This window comes from Eubalaena glacialis, chromosome 3 (genome assembly GCF_028564815.1).
Source record: "Eubalaena glacialis isolate mEubGla1 chromosome 3, mEubGla1.1.hap2.+ XY, whole genome shotgun sequence".
Taxonomy (NCBI): Eukaryota; Metazoa; Chordata; class Mammalia; order Artiodactyla; family Balaenidae; genus Eubalaena; species Eubalaena glacialis.
Window position 1 is genome coordinate 59916133 of NC_083718.1, and position 20341 is coordinate 59936473.

The following is a 20341-nucleotide window of genomic DNA, read 5'->3' on the forward strand; positions in this document are numbered from 1 at the left end:
TTCTAGGTAGTGGTTCCTTAGGCTTTTGTATTTTTTTTCATTGACTGGAAAACTGTAAAAAAAAAAAAAAGGGAGGCGATTGGTATGACATCATTAAGAAAACAGCTGTTATCTGTTATTGCTATCATTTAATAAAAGAAAAGACATATTAATACCAAAAAAGGGGAAGATATGATCTCAGTATAAGGCTCTACTCTTTAAGTTGAATAAATTAAGTTTTATTATAGACTTTTATGTTTTCATTTTGCTATATATGATGGAACTTTTGTCATGAATCACAACTGACATATGGTCTACCCTTTGATAACTACTGCTCTAGACTGAGCTAAAGCAGTCAGACTGCTACTTAGGTTACCATGATGTCCCAAATTATAAGGTGCTGATAATCCATCCCAATGTTTCATTGAATTTGTGATAGATTGTATTTTCCAAGATGGTCACATCTCCCATCCCACGGTCATGACATTCTTCACATAGGGAGGTGGGTCTCTGTTCTCTCATCATGAACCTGGGCAGGCCTGTGATTACAGTAGAAGTAATACTATGTGATTTCCATAGATCATAAAAGATAAAAGGTGATACAGTTTCTACCTAGTTCTCTTGAGATGCTGCCTTGGAGAGACCCATATGGACAGGCACTGAGGCCCTGGCTGAGCTCCAGCCAGCAGTCATCAGTGATACAGGTGAGTCATCTTGGAAGTGGATCCTCCAGTGGAGCCACCACAGCCGATGCTGTATGGAGCAGAGACAAGCCTCTGTTGAGCCCTGCCAAAATTGTTGATCTCAGCCAAATAAATGATTGTTGTTCTAAACTACTAAGGTTTGTGTCTGTTTGTTATGCAGCAATGTATAGCATAAAAATTTGGAACCAGGAAGTGAGAAATTGACATAACAAACCCTAAAATGTGGCGTTGCCATTTTGGGACTGGGTAGTAGGCAGATGCTGGAAGGGGCCAGAGGAGAGTGTTAGTGAAAGCCTGCAGGGCCTTAGATTATTAGCAGAATCTTTAAGGCTGTCTAGGAGGCTATTAGTGGGAATTTACAGGAAAGAGAGGAAAATGTTATTAGAAGCTGGAGAAAAGGGGCCCTTGTTATGTGATGGTGGTAAGTTTGGCCACACTTTTGTCTAAGTAATGAACTCAGTGATCCTGCTAAGGACTTTTCCAGTGTTCAACTGCCACCTGGATTCTCCTACTAAAATATGAGAGGAGAGAGATGAGCTGAAAAGGAACAGTTCAGTTTTCAAATAAAATTTAAAAGAAATATAAAGGATTCAGTACTTGCTAGGTTAGAAAATAAAATTAGTTCTCATTTCTAGCCTTTCTAGATGGCAAAAAATTCTCAAACTAAGAAATGGCTTCTGAGGAAAGATAAAATCTCAGGCAGGATTGTGAGGTCATTTTTTAAGACCTCAGAGATATCCAGGTGGTATGTCATGGAAACTTTCAGACTCAAAAAGGCTTTTCTCAGCCTCAGACTTGAGGTGGGCTTTCCCAGTGCAGCTGGGAAGGTGGCCTCTAGCTGTTCTAGGCAGTCATCACCACAACTAAACTCAAATGGAAAGAGAACAGCTCTCTCCCAATAATGGTATATGTATCAAGGCATCATCTGATTGGTCTTGTCTGAGTCCCATGCTCTGAACCAATCACAGTGTTAGGGGGATGGGGAACTATGACTAATCAACCTGTCATGTGCCTGTCTCAGGCAGTATAGTATATCATCAAAAGATGGAGTTTGGGGGAAACACACTGGAAAGCCTCTCACCTCTCAACATTCAAAGCCACCAAAGTCTATTCAACTGGCTCTACCAAAAATGGTGAAATATACATTTATTATTGCTTTCTTTTTTACTCTATGGGAAATACTGTTATGTAGAGAAATGTGATCATCTCTGTATTTTAGTTATGTGCTATCTGTAGCTCTCAGAACTATATGTAATCTAGAGCCGACTATGAATTTTGTTCAAGTTTTCTTGAGGTATGAGTATTTTTCCAAAAGCCATGGAGAATCTGACTTTTGAAATGTAAAACTGTACGAGTCTTACCTGGAGGGTCTAGGTGACCCAGGTGAGCCTGAGAGGACAGCAGTGGGATAGGAACTAGATAGAACTGGAAGGACATGACTCAGAGTGACCTGAGGCATTGCAGTGGAGGAGAGAAATCAAGGTGACAAGCAATGTAGATAAGGTTAAGATGAAAATGGGAGAAAGGGTAGTGAACTTGGTAACCAGAAGAGTTCAGTAAGGGCAGGATGGGAATGAGTAAGGAATGGGTCTCTCAGGAGACAGCCTGAGAATAAGACAAATTTTTTTTTCAACATGGTCCTTGGGATTTATGGTAGGGATGGACCCAGTGGCTTAAAAGAACCATACCAGATGACAGCAACAAAATGCTGTCAAGCATCTATTTTAGGGGAATGGCGTGTGAGTGCCAGTGGTAGTTGCTGCAGTCAGAGGGAGAAATAGAGCTGTTGACTGATACTACTTAGTCTCAAGTAGGAATTGGGACTTCTATTTGTTCACGTTTCCTTGATATAGTGATGGAGAAGACCGACGATAGAGTTAGTAATCTCACTGCTGTGGTATTATCCTTGGTGCCAGGGGAAGAGGATTTGATTAGTGTGGCACAGGAATGAGAGGGTAGAATTTCACTGTCACAAAATAACTTTCTTGAAAGTAAACTACAAATTAATAGCTTGTTCTTTTGTTTAAATTTATGCTGTATTTGTTTTTAATGATTAGATTTGAGGTAAAAATATCACATGCTAGGCATCACAGAATTTGGGATGCATTTGTCCTGTGAAGAATGGGTGATACTGTTTCTTCAAGGACCAAAAGCCAATGACAAATAGGAGTTAAGGAGGAAAAGGCGAAACTCCACTGAAAAGAAATGAGAGATGGAAACGAGAAAACAGAAAAGGATGAATGAAAAAGTCAGAGGGGAGACAAATCAGTGTTGAAAAGGGTTAGGGTTGAAGAAAAAAACAGTATACATTCAAAAACCGTATAGGAGGATGTTCCATCTACATGGTCCATGACCATTTCAGCCATTACATCAGGCAGAGAAAATCAGTTAAAACAGTTGTAAATATAGACACAGCTTGAGCATTAAGAAATGCAAATTTCCCTGGAACTGGGATCACTTAGCTTCTTCTGGATTGGGGGTGGGGATAATGTGTGTAACCAATCAGAATGAAAGTAAGTTGGCAAGAAACCAATAGGAATTAGGCGTGGAAACGGCTTTCATGTGAAATCAGTTGGCAGTACCGTCTGTGGCAAACAGACACAGAGCTGAGCATTTTTTGTGATTTTCGAGTGCCTTCATCTTGATTTCAACTCTGAACCTGCTTAGCTTTGGCAGAAGGTATTGCTGGTCTTAATAGTTTAGAGAACTTGATTTGAGAGTAATGCTGTAATGATGAGTGGGCTGTGAAGGTGCCAAGGATGTGAAGTGCTACTTGAGGGACAGGTTTGAAGATACGACGTTTTGAATCCCATCTCTGGCCCACCCTCTGCTTCGCACCAGAATCATTGTGGCTTGCAGACCAAACAAATGCAAAATAAATATCCAGAGATGAGCTCCACATATTATTGGGGATACTTCAGGAGCCTCCAGGAATTTTAGGTTAAGTCTAGCTGCAAGGAAAAGAAAAAGAGAATGAGCCCTTCTCAGGACCCCACATAGATTTGTGCAAGCCATGCCCTACAAAAAGGTGGCAGCTGAGGTGGGGTGGGTATTGGGGCTGAAGTCCAGCCTGTTATTCATGTGCCAAGCTATGTGCCCTGTTGTTAGCAAGGGAGACTTTTTCTAATTCACTCAAAGCTACCATATGAGCAGACCTCAACTTTCATCTCTTCCTTTGTTTTGAGGTTATTCACATCCTTCCCCATCCCTGACCTTAACTGGTGTGACTCAGCTTTGACCTTGTTTCTCATTTGCCATTTTGGATTTGGAGGGGCCTGAGAGAGGAAAAAAGGGACAAGGGATTGCAGTAGTAAAAGAAAATTCTAGAATGATTTGTACCCATGGAGAAAGAGTTCCCCCTCAAAGAGTTCAGTTCATCAAATATTTATGGAGAGCCTATTGTGTGCCACATACTGTGTGCACAGCCTTAAGGAAAATCAATAGTCAGCCCTGACCCTCAAGAAATTCACTGTCCAATGGGGAAGGCAAACATTACCATATCGTACAATAAATGGTATGGGCAAAAATCAATACAATCCCTCCCCCATACACACGGAGCAGTATGAGGAAGAAACACTAACACTGCTGTTAATGTTCTTAGAGTGAAGGTGCAACAGGCAGTATTAATATGTACCTTGTGGCAAGAAGACATGTGCTCAGATCTGAGTATGGTATAATCTTAGGTAGAAAGAATGTGGATGGATTGGGTCCTGGCAAGTCTCATTTTCTTCTTTTTTGTGTATCATAACGGATTAGTCTGTACTAGTGAAAGTGTCAACAGCAACTCTCATCCAGGTTCATCAATTGGGACTGAAAAAGCAATGGCAAAAGCAAACGTGTCCTTCTGGGTGCAAAAAGAAGGTAACCAGCCTGATTTACTCTGTGGACGGTCAGCTGACTACATGCCAACAAAGGGGCATTTCCCAATTCTTGTATGTTCCACTGTTGTTTTGGGAGGTAGGTGGTTGTTTTTATACCTCATCTCTCCTCTGCCCTCTGAACCTTTCTTAGTGCAGAATGTAATCACAACTATAACAAAAGAAGGGGACCAGTGAAATTATAAGATGTTAGTGAATGCTATTAGTCTTGTTTCATTTATTTGTAAGTATCACCTATACTGTACTCCTTCATTCAGTGACATTTGCTGAGCACAGCAGTGTGGAGAATAAGATAGTCCTTAAGCTCAAGGAGACCTCTCATGGGGGAGACAGGCAGACAGATAATTACAATGCAGTGTCGTTAGTATAACTATAAAGGTATGGTCCAGAATCTCTGGTAACAAGGGAGAGGGAGAGCCTTACACTGCTTGGCTGCCTGATTGCCTGCCAGGCCTAACGTGACCAAAATATCTGGGATGAGGGGAGGGCAAATGGGGCAGATAGAACTCAGATATATGGTTTACAATTTGCTTAGTTAACATCATCAATTTTGTCCATTCTAGTATAGCTTTTATGTGATTTTTCTTTAGGGAAGATGCACCACCCACCCCACCCCCTAGTGGGGAATTAGGAAAAGCTTCACCTGTAAGGTCTCTTAAACAATGATTAAGAATTCAATAGGTATGGTGAATGATACTCATGCAGATAAAATAACGTATTAAAAAACACAGATGCGTTATTCCATAATTCAGTGCTAGTGATTAGAGAAAATTTTCTAGTCCCCTTGAAAATTTTTTTATTTGGGAAAAATGTCAGCTGCTTTAAAATCCTTTCTGGAACTGGGAAAACTATAAAGAAACAAACAACGAAGCAAACACGCATGAAGAACTTCAATTTTACTCATTTCAGGGAATGAAATTGCTTTCTCTGGGGTCTTTAAAACACTCATTAGTGACCTTGGTCCCTTTTGGTACTAGGAGGTGCTGTTGACCATGAATTTCGCTAGCTTTGGATCCTGTATGATTACATAGAGACAAGTGCTCCAGCAGTAAAGGGCATTGCAGAAATAGTTTGAGAAACATTTCTTTGGCTGGCCTTATGCATAAGAAGTATTCAAAAAATATTTACTGATTTGTCATGACCTCTGGCTGGAAGGAAGGAAATGCAGACTCTGAGATGCCAATGAGTCTTGCCTTAGGCATGAATTAATTGGATTATAGTCGATATATTGCCTCAGGAGGTAATGAGCTGAATAATCTTAGAGTAGGGAGTTTTAAGGCAAGAAAATGCATATAAATAGGATAGCTAGTGTCTTTTGACACTTGCTGGCGAAGGCAGTTTTCCCTATGGTCAGATCTCAGTTAAAAGTATTTCTGGCTTTTAAGAAAACTATAGAATATATGTTACTGTAGCTTAGGAGGAGTAATGATTAATATAAGGCATACTTTGTAGATATGAAATTTGGTTTTTCATAATTTCTCATCATCAGATCCATAGGCAAGATACCCATACAGTGATCCTAACGTGCCACTGGGTGGGCAAATGGGAGGTTGTTGAAACTTCAGTATTTTCCAAATTCACCTATGAGTGATGCCTCATTATGTGTGTCTTATACTAAGAGACAGCATTTCTAACAGCTGTCAGTTATTTATTCATGATGATACGACATTCAGAGGAAGTTTAAAATCAAATACCTAGAGAGAGGTAATATTAAATTGTTTTTAAACCATCCCTTATATCTAAATAACACATGCATGTATTTTTTTTTTTAGGACTCCTGAGGGCATTTTTAAAGAATTCTGAAGTCATTGTCTTGACGATTCTTTCTCTTGTTGGATTTTTGATAGGACAACTCGCCTACAATTTTGTTGAGGTGACGTACACACGAAAGATTAGAGGATAGATTAAAGAACAAAGACCAAAAAGAAGGTCAACTCCCATCCCCATCCCTGAATGAGTGGAATTATTATTTTTTTTATGTGAGGAGCTACTGAGAAAAATTTATCTGGTGTTAAATTTTTGAAAATGAAAAACCATCCAAGAAAGGAAACAAATTAGAGAGGCTTAAAATAAAGCAGTAATTTGGAAGTGAGTAAAATGTGATTGCATTCTTGGGTTCTTCGTCACCTGCCTTTGGTCCTTACTCTTGTTTCCTTCCCCTGTACGTACGCTGGACTCTCCCCTGCTATTGTCTTCAGCACCCTCAGAGACTCTAGTTACAAAAGGCAGCAGTTACTGTCATGATGAAGCAAGGTTACTATTTTCTAACTGCCAGATTAAATGCAAAGCGTGCATCATATGAAACATAATATAGATCCAAGAAAAACTTCATTAATTTAATTTATTGACATGATTTCAAATGTATAGCTGTGTGATCAACAACAGTTTGTCTCCACTCATTCTTTTATTTCAAAAAAAGTGGAGACAATGCTTGTACCTATTTAGGATTGTAAAAGCCTCTTGTTATTCTTCTGAAACACCACACAACTAACATCTTTTGAGTGTTAACTATGTGCCAGGTTCCCTTTTAAGTTCTTTGTTTTTTTTTTAATAAATGTATTAACTTATTATTAACTCTTGAGTTAATTCATTCATCCTCACAGCAACCCAATGGAAGTAGGTACTCTGTTCCCATTTTACTGATGAGGAAACTGAGGCACAGAGATGTTAAGCAATGAAGATTAAACTATTAATTGGGCCAAAGACTTTTGAGGAGGGAATATTTACAGCACTTCAGTCATTGTTGTTAGTGTTTTCCATTCATCTGTGTATAACCTTCATGATTTATGTCCTATATACACGATCTGTACTATTATCTAGGTATTATTTTTCTCTACTTGACTCACTGAAAGATTTTAAAATCCTAAGCAAATATCTGTGAAATCACAAGTATCCATGCAAAGTTCTTTTTTTCCTCTTATGCAAATTAAAATAATTATCTAACAGTCAAATAAAAAATACCTATCTGTGAACCACCTAAAATCACCTCAGGGATCACCGATGGTGAAGTACGACTTTTGAAATTACTGATTACTTACCGCAAGCAATGTTTGTGTAGCCTAAACTCACACACGTTTCTGGTGAATAGAGGACTATGCATTTAACTCATGTGGATGGTTAGTTAAATCGAGAAATCTACCACAAGACCCCCAGGACTGGCCTTGTAGATAATCTCTCATTAGTTGCAAATTGGAATGTTATAAAATTTATATTGATTGACAGAGCATCAACTTAAGTTCTAATACTTCAGAATGGTAGCAAACTAATTTCTTGTTTGCCTTTGTTACTTTAGATGCACCAAGTCGTCTACCCTCTTCTAAGAACACCAAGTTTTTCACTTTATTGTTATTTTTCACCTTTAATTATATTTATGGCTGCTTTGGATGTGGACTTCTATATACTCAAGAATGTGTTTTGGCAGGTAAGAACACATTTTAAGACAAATTATGGTCCATTCTTGCTTATTCATGTTGACAGAGAATCTGACTCTCTAGAAAGAAGATTAATAATTCATAAATCTCACATTTTTAGTTGTTTTATCCTCTTCGTTCTGCAGAACCACTAATTAAAGAGAGTTGAGGGGAGGGAGAAGGAATGAATATTTGCTGAGTGACCACTGGGACTAGGCACTGAGTTATTATCTCCATTTCACATATAAGCAGAGTATAGTTCAGAGGTCACAAGACTGATAAACGTCAGAACCTGGATCCTAATCCCACCTCTGACTTCATCTCAGCTGTCTATCTGTAGATTTGTCCATTTTCACTGCTCTGGTTGTTTTATTTATGCATTCTCTCTCTCTTTCTTTTCTTAATCATGCTTGCCAGATTATTTTATGTTTCTTTTCAAAATGTTTTATTTTCTTTGATTTTATTCTGTACTTTTTCTAACATCTTGAGCTAGGTATTAGTTGATTGACTTTTAGCTTTTTTATTTTTGCATTTTGTACATTTAAGGTTTTAAGTTTTCCTGTAACAACTCTTTTAGATTCACCTCAAATGTTTAGATTTTAGTGTTTTCATTTTTTATCCCTCCTACCTAAATTTTATTATACTTTTTTCTTTGACCTGTTAATTATTTAAAAGTCATTTTTAAATGTCCAAATACGGCTTTTAAATTATCATTTCTCTTGTCACATTGTGATCAGAGAATGTGCTTTGTATATCAACTCTTTGATTTTTGTGGAAGTATTGTTATTTTCCTAATTTTTTCCTCATTATTTAGTTACCCTTTTGTCCCAAATAATGCCTTTGCCTTAAGTCAATTTCATCTGGTATTAATATAGTTATACTAGCTTTCTTTTGGTTAGTATTTGCCTGCTAGAAATTTTCCATTCTTTTACTTTCAAGATTTTGATGCCCTTATGCTTAGATGTCTTTTTGATAATGTACAGTTGGATTTTGTTATTTTATCCAGGTTGAGAATCTCTGCTGGGCTTTTTTTGGATTTTGGGGGTAATATTTGTTGTGGTTAAAAATAGATTTAGAAGGGAAGAAGATTTTAGCAGATTTGAAACACCAAGGAAGATATGTAGATGTCTTGGAAAGATGCTCAACATCTTAAATGTTATTAGGGAAATATAAATTAAAACCGTACTGAGATACCACTGACATTCCTATTAGAATGGCAACAGCAGCAAAAATAACAAACCTGATTAATACCAAGTGGTGGTAAGAATGCAGAGAACCTAGAACTCTCATACATTGCTGGTGAGATTGCACAATGGTACAGTCACTTTGGGAAACAGTCTGGGACTTTCTTATAAAGTTAAATATACACTTGCCTTATGACCCAGCAATTCCACTCTTATGTATTTATCCAAGAGAAATGAAAACTTAATTTACACTAAAACCTCTGTGTGAATCTTTATGGCAACTTTATTCATAATCTCAAAAGTCTGGGGAATTCCCTGGCGGTCCAGTGGTTAGGGCTCCGTGCTTCCACTGCGGAGGACGTGGATATGATCCCTGGTCGGGAAACTAAGATCCTGCAAGCTGTGCAGTGCAGCCAAAAAAAAAAAAAGAAAAAAAAAAAATCTGGAAAGTCTGGAAACAGCTCAAATGTTATTCAGTCAGTGATGAATAAAGAAATTGTGGCACATCTTACAATGGAATACTATTGATAGGCACAATATGGAAGAATTTCAAATGCATTATGCTAAGAGAAAGCAACCAGACTCGAAAGGGTACATATTGTATAATTCCATTCATCCATTCATAGACCTTCCTTCTAGCAAAGGCAAAACTATAGCTTTGGAAAACAGATCATTGGTTGCCAGGGAGTGGGAATGAGGGAAGAAATTGACTACAAAGGGACAGCATGAAAAAATTTTTTGGGGTGATGGATCTGCTTTGTTTTTTCATTGTGGTCATGTTTACATGACTGTATGCATTTGTCAAAACTCATATAACTATACATCAGAAGAGTGAATTTTACTGTATGTAAATTAAAGATAAATTTTAAAAAATCAATTGATTCAGTTTTCTTTATCCTTTTTGTTCCTTCTGCTTGTTTAAAAGTTTTGCATTCTGTTGCTGTTTTTAAGGCAGGCATTGCTGATTGCCTATTCCTTTCTTTCTCACTAACAGAGTGACTTACTGTATTTTGTATAGAATGGTAGTGGGCCCAGTGTAAAATAGTGCTACATTTCCCAGCATCCCTAACAGATGTGGTAGTGTTAGAAAACCAATGGGCAATGAAATGTATACAAAAGTTTGCTGACCATGGCTTCTTCCAGAAAGCACTTAATAAGGGAGCCAAATCAGCTGGCATGTGCTTTTTGCCCACTGTTTTACCTTTTTTTCTGCCTGGAGCCCTGCAGATCATCACTTCAGAAACACCAGGAAATGTTTTACACAGAAGCAAGAAAAATTTGCTTTCCATTCTAGAACATTTTGATGTGGAGAACTATTAAACTGGAATAGCAACAAGAAAGATGGGTGAATTGGTCTTTTCATAGTCAGGTAGAATTTCATTTGTTTGGAAGGGATGGTTTCTTTGAGGCAGGTAAACTAGAATACCTTTTACATTTATCTTCCCGAGTAATTGTATAAAATATATAACAAGATCTGATTCTTACAAGAGTAAATGCAGTCATACCATGTTTAGGTGTTAAATCTAATACTGTGTTATGAATTTGTTTCACAGGTTGTGTTAACCGGATTAATTAGCTTCTCTACGGCATTCATCGTAATTGGATATGTGGTTCTGAAATTCAATAAAGATTCATGGGATTTGCAATCTTGCCTCCTCTTTAGCATAACCCTTGGCATTACAGATCCTGTTCATTCTGTGAATTCACTGAAAACTATTGGTATGTCAGATTTATTTCTCTCTCTTATTTTGAAGATATGAGGATAAATTATTTCCTTTTGATAATATTTTTCTTGCACGAATTGTGCATCCAGCAGAGTAGATATTTGTGCTTTTTTTCCTTGGAGATGAGCATTGATTGAAGTATGCAAAGTGAATAAGGCAACGCGGGATCTGGGATAAATAATCTCAAATAATTTTTTTCAAGAGAATATGTTATCTTTCTAGAAGGTGATAAAAGTAAGCATTCTACTCCATTCCATTGAGTTTTAAGCCACAAGGTAGAGACTCGGCTCTACCTCTAATGGCACTTTTCCGAGGCCTAGGTACCTCTTGTTAGAACTGCCTTTATTTTGGAGCAGCTAACCTTGGGCATGTGGGAGAGAGAGTTGTAGTTTATTTAAAAGAAATGGGGTGAAAATATAGTCTGGCAAATATGATATTCAATAAAAGCTTATTCCCAAGAGGGTTAGGGGTTCTCACTACTTCCCATCTTATTTAGTAAAAGGTAATTGCACTCTGAAATATCCTGTTTTTTTTAACACAGCAGTAATTTCACTGTGAAATATCCTGTTTTATTAACACAGCAGTAAAAACATAAAATGGTTAGATGCTATGATTTCTGTTTTTGACTCAGAAATATTTAACCAATTTTAAGGTTTCAGTTATATTTAGTGGAAAAATGTTGCCTTACAACTGGAGTGAGACAACCCACCAGACAGGTGATAGTCCCATTTTTACACCCATTTATACTTACAGTTGAGAAAACATAAGAGGTATTGACACTTTTGCCGGTGATATTCTAAATTGTGCCAGATATTTCTCAGAGAGTCTGATCCTGTCCTCTTTCTCTCTTTTTTCCCCCTTAGGTACAGTTTTTTCTATCTTTTCTTCATCTCTTTTTCTCTTTTAGCCATTTGTATTTGCCACTTGTTTTATTCACCTCATTATCTTCCTGCTCCCTTTTCTGCAATCTCTTGAGTGTAAGAGGCTCTAATAAACTATAAACTTTATTTATTGCAGTCTCCATATTCAAAAATTTTTTCGGAAAAGGAGTAGAAGTCTTCTATTTCTTTAAAAGAAAACTAGTAAAGGTATTTGACTTAGTTGATATTTTCTTTATGTCAATAATACTAAGGTCGTGCATGGTTCTGGATTCAGTGACATCCTTACCTAGTGACATCTTTACCTAGTGACATCTTTACCTTTGTGTGAATTAGATAAAAAATGATCCTTTCTAATTGTCCTAATACATTACTTTTTTAAGGAAAAATAATTTTTGCCATATGCCTAAAATTACCATAATAATATACAAAACTGCAGTTCCTACAGTGTGACTGGTGTTTCATTTGATGTGGCACCCTTGTGCACTATAAAACCTGCACAAGCTAAGTCTGAGGTGGCCTGACCCACTGAAAAAAGTAGTGGATGTTCACATGCAAGTTAAAAGGAACTTGTCTATTCATTACCTATTTTAAAAGAATGCACAGGGCTCAAACAATTTTTACTTTTAAACAAATCTGGAATGGGAGCTTGTAAAGGAATAAAATACAAAGTTTTAGTATGACCTCAGTTAAGTAAAAGGAATTATATGCTTTGAAAAAGACTTCAACATTCAAATGGTTTTATCTGGGTCGTGGAATTACAGATGATTTTTGTTTCATTCTTTCCTTTTCCAAATTTTACAGTGAACTAGTGAATATAAGTTAGTTCACATTAAGCCAATAAAAAATGTGGGGAGTAATTCTTGTGGTGTTTTACTATTAAAAATAACTATACATCAAATTCAAAACTTCATACGACAAACGTTATGCTTTACTTGCTCCTGGTTGACTCACTGAATCTGAGGGAAGAATTAAAGCGTTTCTTGACCAGCTAAGTCAGATGTGCTAATAATAATCTTCAAACCTGTGTAACCAGTATTTTGTGTCTTCTGTCATAGTCAAAGTTAGTAACAAGTAGTAATATAAGATGATTATAACTTACCTTACCTTTTATTTTCTTTGCTGTCTTTATTGGCTACAATAATGAAGCACGAAGAACAGAAATAAACAGCCTGAATATTGATCCACAATCAGGCACTGAGTTATCAGAAATTCTGTATTATCCTGGTATTTATCCTATCATTCAGGAGAGTTTTTGTAAAGATAAATAGAATCTGAATATTCTGATATTTCGTATACTCAGATCAAACACTGGAAAGCGGAGATTTACTTTCTTTTCAACTACATAGAGTATCTTAAAAATAGTAATAATGAAAACCCCCAGCTATATATTTTTAATTGTTATGTGTTTCAAAAACACCAAAGCAAAAAAAATAGAATCTTAATCAGATTCAGTCTGCTTGGATTAAAAAAAATAGTGTCATTTAATGTGATCAGTTTGGATTTTGATGCAACGGAATATATTAAACAGCTGCTTTAAAAAACCATGTAGTTGTATAATTCTTTCTATATCAATTTGTGGTTATATTAGTGTGTCACATGTTCTTAAATTTGGGTTTATGCTCTTAAGTAAACGAAGTCCAGGGCTGGCCCGCGGCTTCATGAACTCATCAGGGACACTGGGTCCCTCTATATAACTCCTGGAGTTAAGATAGAGTAGCAGGGACTAGATTTACCTTTCTGCCTGAACCAACTAAAAACTAGACAAAATATATGAAAATGAAAAACAGTTCTCAGATAGTGTACATCAGGCCATGCAGGACAGTAATCCCCAAGAAAGGAAAAAAGAGGTGTGTTCTTGATTGCCCTTGCCGCAGCTTGTTACCTGGAGAGAGTTTCCAGGTCTTCATGTAGGGAAAGGCAACCTAGGTGGAGCCTAGTGGTTTCTTTGAGTAGGGGAGATCCAGAGTTGGGTGTCCAGGAAGGCCAAAGCAGTTAAGAGTTCATGGGGCAAATTACTGCAGAAATGAAAGCTGTACTGAAGAAGGAATTCTGAGAGCTGCAGAGACGCCCACTTGAGTCTTTGGGTGACTACTCATTAGTGCATGCACGTGAAGAAACTTCCCAAGCCTGGGAAGGAAAATACTAAAAGGAGCAGAGGGGAAAATCCCTTACGTTTACCACAGCCAGCGTGGAAAACCATCATAATTCATAGGACATCAGGTAGAGGACTCAGAAGGTTATTGCCTCAGTAGCATGGAAAATTAACCTTCGACTACAGGCTGCTCTGGCACTACCTAACAAATCTAAAAAGCAAGCCTCAAAAGGGTCAAATTGTTTCCAAGTAACAACTGCATTCCAGAACAAAGTTCAAGAATATTTATACGAATACAAAAAAATACAGAACTTAATTAGGTAAAACATACAGCACGTAATTAGGTAAAACATACAGTTCTGTCAGCTGTAATAAAAACTTGGGAGGCATGCAAAGAAGCCAGAAAATATGACCCATAGAGAGTATAAAAATAATAAGTAGAAACAGACCTAGCAACACTGCAGATGATAGAATCATTAGACAAATATATTAAAACAGTTGTTGTAACTATATTCCATTGGTTCAAAAAGTTAGAAGAAAGATTGAGTATGGGGTATAATTGCTCCCATCAACTTATGAGAGCCAGTTGTTAAATAATTAGGAATTTTGCATGCTAGTGGTTAAACCTTTGGTAGCTTTGAATTCGTTATTGTGCGAGTGTTTGCACATGAAGTTGGCAAATGCTACAAATCAGGCCTTTTTTAATTTTGGAAAGCTGGTTTATCAGCACACCACTGGACATGGTAGATATAAAAGAGACCTAAATCAGACTTCTAGAGATGAAACCCACAATGTCTGAGATGAAAAATACACTGGTTGGAATTAACATCAGATTAGACATAGCATAAGACAGGATTAGTGAACTTGAAGATGTAGCAATAGAAACTATCCAAGATGAAGCACAGACAGAACAAGACTAAAAAAAAAAAACTAAATAAATAAACAGAACATTAGTGAGCTGTGGGACAACTTCAGTGCCTTAATATACAAGTTCCTAAAAGAGAGGGGAGAGAGAGAGAGGGAGGAACAAAAAATATTTGAAGAAATAATGGGTGAAAAATTTCTAAATTTGATGAAAACTATAAAGCCACAGATTCAAGAAGCTCAACAAACCTCAAGCCAAAGAAACACAAAGAAAACTACACCATGGCACATAAAAATCAAATTCCTAAAAACCAGTGGTAAAGAGAAAATCTTAAAGGCAGCCAGAGAAAAAAGATACATTATATACAGAGAAACAAAAATAATAATCATAACAGATCTCTTCAGAAATATTGCAAGCCAAAAGATGGTGGGCAATATTTTTAAAGTCCTAAAAGAAAAATACTGCCAGCTTAGAATTCTTAGTGAAAATATCTATCAAAAGTAAAGGAGAAAAAAAGACTTAAACGTATAAAAGCTGAAAGAATTTATCACCAACAGACCTACACTACAAAAAATGTTAAAGGAAGTCCTTCAGGCTGGAAGAAAATGGAATCAGATGGAAAATTTCATCTACGCAAAAGAATGAAAAGTACCATAATTGTAAACAGATGGGAAAATATGACTTTTTCTTATTTTTAATCTCTTTAAAAGATAATGAATATTTAAAGCAAAATGATAGCAGTCTATTGTGGGGTTTATTTATCTGCTCCTCCCCTTTGTGTATGGCTTCCATCCTCAGGATCACAAGTTGGCTACTAAAGTTCTAGCCATCACCCCATATTTCAGGCAGGAAAAGGAAGAAGAGCAAGGGTCAGGAAGATGCTCCTTTCAGCCAAGTCTCCTCTCCCTCCAAGAAATTTCCCAAAAGTTCTACTCAGTAACTTCCACTTACATCTCAGTGGCCACTCTTAGAAGCCCAGGAGTTGGGGAAAAATTGTCATTTATCTGAGCACATTGCCACCCTGAATAAAACCAGTTTTGTTACCAATAACAGTGGATAGATACTTGATGGGCAGGTACCAATCACTATCACCCTACTTATAAGTTGTATAACACTAGGCAATTAATTTGATTATATTTTCCATTAAACTAAACTATTAATGAATGTTAAGTTCCAATAAGATTTTGTGCTTAATTTTTAAATACCAGCTTAATTGAGATGTAACCCACATATCATAAAATTCACCCTTTTAAATTGTACAATTCAGTGGTCTTTAATATATTTACAGAGTTACGGAACCATTATCACTGTCTAATTTTAGAACATTTTCATCAACCTCAAAAGAAATCTCATACCTATTAGCAGTCATTCATCCTCATTCCCTCACTCCCAAGTTCCTGGCAACAAGTAATCTAGTTTCTGTCTATGGATTTGCCTATTCTGGACATTTCATATAAATGAAACCATACAATGTGTGATTTTTGTGTCTCGCTTCTTTCCCTTTGTATGTTTTCAACGTTCATCCATGTTGTAACATGTATCAGTCAGTACTTCATTCCTTTTTGTGGCTGAGTAATATTCCATTGTAGGGATAGATTACATATGTTTATCCATTTATCAGCTGAAGGCCTATGTATTGTTTCCACTTTTTGACTATTATGAAAATGCTGCTATGAACATTCATGTACAAATTTTTGTGTGGACATATATTTTCAGTTCTCTTGGGTATATGTCTAGGAGTAGAATTACTAGCTCATATTTTGTACTTATTTCTAAAATGTGATTCTTTTGTAGTCTAACGATTCATATTTATTCAAGCTAAATGTAGTGACCTGAGGAGTGTTTTGTCTCATTGCGAAGCCCTATCATACTTTGAGGCAATGGACACTTCAAAAAGTGCTATTGCCATGTTCCTTTGCCATTGGAGATATAGAAGGCATAATGGAAAAATTTAAAAATGATTGTGATTGTCATATGGACCCATCCCATTATGATCTCCTTTTTTTCTAGCATATTCCTTCTCTTCTATGTTTGTGTTTCCTGTGAAAGAACATCATTTTCATGCATTATATTAAATTATATTTTATATTTCCTTTTCCAGGCATTTCTAAAATGTATACTGATATCATTAGAGGAGAATCAATGATTATCTGTGGCTTCACATCCATTTTTTTTGGAGTTTTTCGGAGCAACATACTTAGCATTTCCAGTTTTAGGGGTAAGAGCATTATTTTCTCTGTATATTTTCTAAAATCATTCTTATATGGTACATTTCAATTCATACTGAAATTAAAATATATTCAAGATGTCTTAACTTTACTGCTTTCCCTATACTTTACTTATGGACCAATTAAAGTAGTATATCAGGTAACAAGAAAATAATTACCATCTATGTGTTTTCTCAGAGATTATGGGGGAAAAATTGTTAAAGAAATGATTTCATCTCCCCCAGTATGCATGCACACACACACACACACACACACAATTGTGTCATCTAGCTTAGATTTACTTCTTTCCTAGACCAATCTGGATCTCAGTGAGTGCATGTTAAGAACTGTCTTCGTCCTGGATTTGAGTCTGAGGGTGAAAGCAGAATGGTTCAAGCAGTTCTGGAGAGTTAGGTCCTAGAAGTGATAATAGTCAGGCTCATGTGGTTAAAGTTCGCTGGGATATGGACTGGGTTGCTATCCTGGGTTTCCAGATGTGGTACTAAGGAGAGAAGAAAGGAGGGAAAATCACAGCATGAAGAGGGATAATGTGTCTTCCTGATACATTTATGAAATACTAGTAGGAGGAGAGAGGTGCTACAAGGAGAAAGAAATTTTGGTAATAGAGGTTTGCAGTGCTTCTCAGTGGGGGAGCTAAAGGCATTTGGGGTGGAACAATCTTTGTTATTTAGGACTACCCTCAGCTTTGTCTGGTATCTGCTCACTAACTGCCACTCTTGCCCCCAGTTACTGTGACAATGGAAAAATTTCCTTCTCCATTTCCCAAATATCCCCTGGGATGAGGGCAGGAGTCACAAATAGACTGCAGGTTGGTGGGGATCCTGGACATGGTGTGCTTGACCCTGCCACAGTTTGTAAAAAAAAATTGAATTTGATGTCTTTTGGTTGAGCATTCACTGTCCAGCTTGTCATAGCTTTTTCACATTTATGCTCCTTGCCTGACTCCTGAGGGCGTTTGAGTCTGCTGTCCCCAGGTAAGCAAACCTCAAGCTGCAGACTGTAAGGGAAATATATCCCCAGAAAGCCTCTTTTGCCAGGCTTTCATGGGGAACGCCCATCTGCTGAAGAACAAGGTCCCCACTCAAAATCTCAAGAGCAAACCAAAGTGCATAGACCCAAATGCCATTAATGAAAGAAAAAAATTATAGCTCAACTTTTTTTTTTCTTATTTTCTTTTTCTAGAGTTACATGTAATCATGGGCCTCAGCTTGGACATTTTGGGAAGCATAATATGTGGATATTGGTGTGCAAGGATCATTCAGTTTATATTGACTGACCTGTTTAGCAATACACTGACCAATATCGTTCTTTGTATCTCAATGGTGTACTTGACTTTCTACATTGGTAAGGCAGAAACAGATATAAAAAATGCCATCCTTAAAGTGAACTTTATGCATTTAAATTTCTCCTTCTTCTTGAATCCAGTTGCTTCTTCCCAACCGCTTTCCCCTTGATGTGGCTCCTCTGTGTGTCTTGTCGTATTATCTTGCTGCCACCTCTAGCTCTTTCCTGGTGTCTCTTAACATCCCCTCAATTTCAACTCCATGTCCCTTCCCTTTGCATTCCTCCTCCATGTGGTAACTCTCTTACTCTTTTTTAACTCCACCCTTTGATCTTACGTTTATTCACTGGCAGTCCCCTGGAAGAGGAATCAGACCTGAGCTGATTTCTGCTCTGACCCTTAGCAACCAATCTCTAAAATGAGAAAGGTGGGAGACATGCTCCTGAGGTCTTTTTCCAGCTCAACAGTACCCATTCAATGGGTACCAAATTGAGGGGACTGTAGAAATGGCAGCCCTTACCTGGGGCTAGGAGGTAGGAAAGGAGACAGAGAAATCAGGTATGTCTACATCTGGAAGAGAAGCAGGAGAGTGGAATGATCACAGGAGTCAGAGTGCCTAGCACTGGTAGACCTTTAACAATGATTTCCTAGTTTAGTCCAGTGAGATTGGGAGCTAAAGTTTTTACCCCACTGACTGGGGTAACCAGTCCCCCAAAGCCGTAGTAACCGTGGTAAAAATATGGCCCAATTCTGCTTCTGTTCTTACCTCACACAGTGGAGCAACTTCCATCCATGAAAGCCCTCAGGTATCAAGAGGTTAATTACTCCTCTTTTCACCTCCAGTGACCAAACAGAACTGCTTCCTCTACAGATAAATTGCTACCTATTGTTGCTCACTACCCCAAATCAGTAAAATACAGAAAACATTCACTGAAGAGTCATTTCTTTCAACTTTCTTCATTTTTTCCCTCCCTTATGTACCTATTAGGAATGCCTTAAGTGTCCGAAGAAAAAAAATTAATTTAATATTTCCTTTTTTTTCCCATTAGATCCTAAGTTCCTTGAGGTGGAGGCTGTCTCTTATTCATCTGTATATTTATTCTCTTTTCTATGTTCCCCCAGCCAAGCCCAATGCTTGCCATATGCCCAACAGTAAATTAACACATGTTGGTTGAATAAACTGTTAGTCCTTAGAGAGCTCTGAAGTTAGGCAGAGCTAACTTGAAATCCAATCTTTATAATTTATTAGCTCGGTAACCTTGGAATATTACTTAACCTCTCTAAGCTTTAGTTAGTTTCCTCATCTCCAAAAGTGATATAACCTAATTTAGAGGGGTGTTACAGGCATTAGTGAGGTAACTTGTGTTGGGTGACTCCCTCATGCTGGTGTCCTGGAGGTAACTCTTGCTGGCTCATGAGAGCTGATGGTCCACATCTCATCCCAACGCTCTATTCAAGTGACATAATGTTGGTAGCTTGAAATTGGCCATAGTGGGACCATGGAAATTGGCAGACACTACCAACTGGGGCTTTTTTTTTTTTTTTTTACCCCCCCGATTGCCACTTTTAAACATTTACCAGCATACCACTGGGCTCAAGGTAGGGCAGCCAATAAATGTTGGTTCCTTTCCCCTTTCCTCCTAATTAATGGAGGTGCTCCCAGTCAGTGCTTGAGAGGTCTGGAATAGATCCTCCCTCGCAGCTCTCAGAAGGAATCACTGCTGCAAAGCCTTGGTCTTGGAAATCTAGCCTTCAGACTATGAGACAATAAATTCCTCTTGTTTATGACACTTAGTTTGTGGCCCTCTGTTACAACAGCCCCAGGAAATGAATACCCCTCCCTCATCCATTACACTTTCCTCTGCTTCAGGAATTACAAACAATTTCAGGCAGTTCTTTCCTCTTATACTTAATCAGATCCTGACAACAAAATTCAGCAATAGACAGTTATAAGGAGAAGTTCCATTGCCAGAAAGCTAAACATAGGTAAAATTTTCATTTACACATTCTCTAATGTTACACTTCTGTCATGTTATCTAATTTTATTTTTTTCCTTCATTAATGAACACACTGTTAACTGGCTTAAATCCAGGGAGTGTCTGATTGAGGTTAGA

The 20341-nt window shown here is 37.4% G+C and overlaps 1 protein-coding gene across 1 annotated transcript in view; it reads left to right on the top strand.

Annotated features, from left to right (window-relative positions):
• Positions 1 to 2415: 2415 nt before the first annotated feature.
• The window catches only part of SLC9C2 (solute carrier family 9 member C2 (putative)), a 92827-nt gene continuing 74901 nt past the window's right edge, over positions 2416 to 20341 (top strand). The window contains exons 1-7 of the mRNA XM_061183785.1: positions 2416 to 2422; positions 4440 to 4640; positions 6334 to 6434; positions 7854 to 7982; positions 10709 to 10874; positions 16819 to 16935; positions 18128 to 18289. Of these exons, the coding sequence (XP_061039768.1) occupies positions 2416 to 2422; positions 4440 to 4640; positions 6334 to 6434; positions 7854 to 7982; positions 10709 to 10874; positions 16819 to 16935; positions 18128 to 18289 (883 nt within the window). The remainder of the gene's footprint in view (positions 2423 to 4439; positions 4641 to 6333; positions 6435 to 7853; positions 7983 to 10708; positions 10875 to 16818; positions 16936 to 18127; positions 18290 to 20341) is intronic.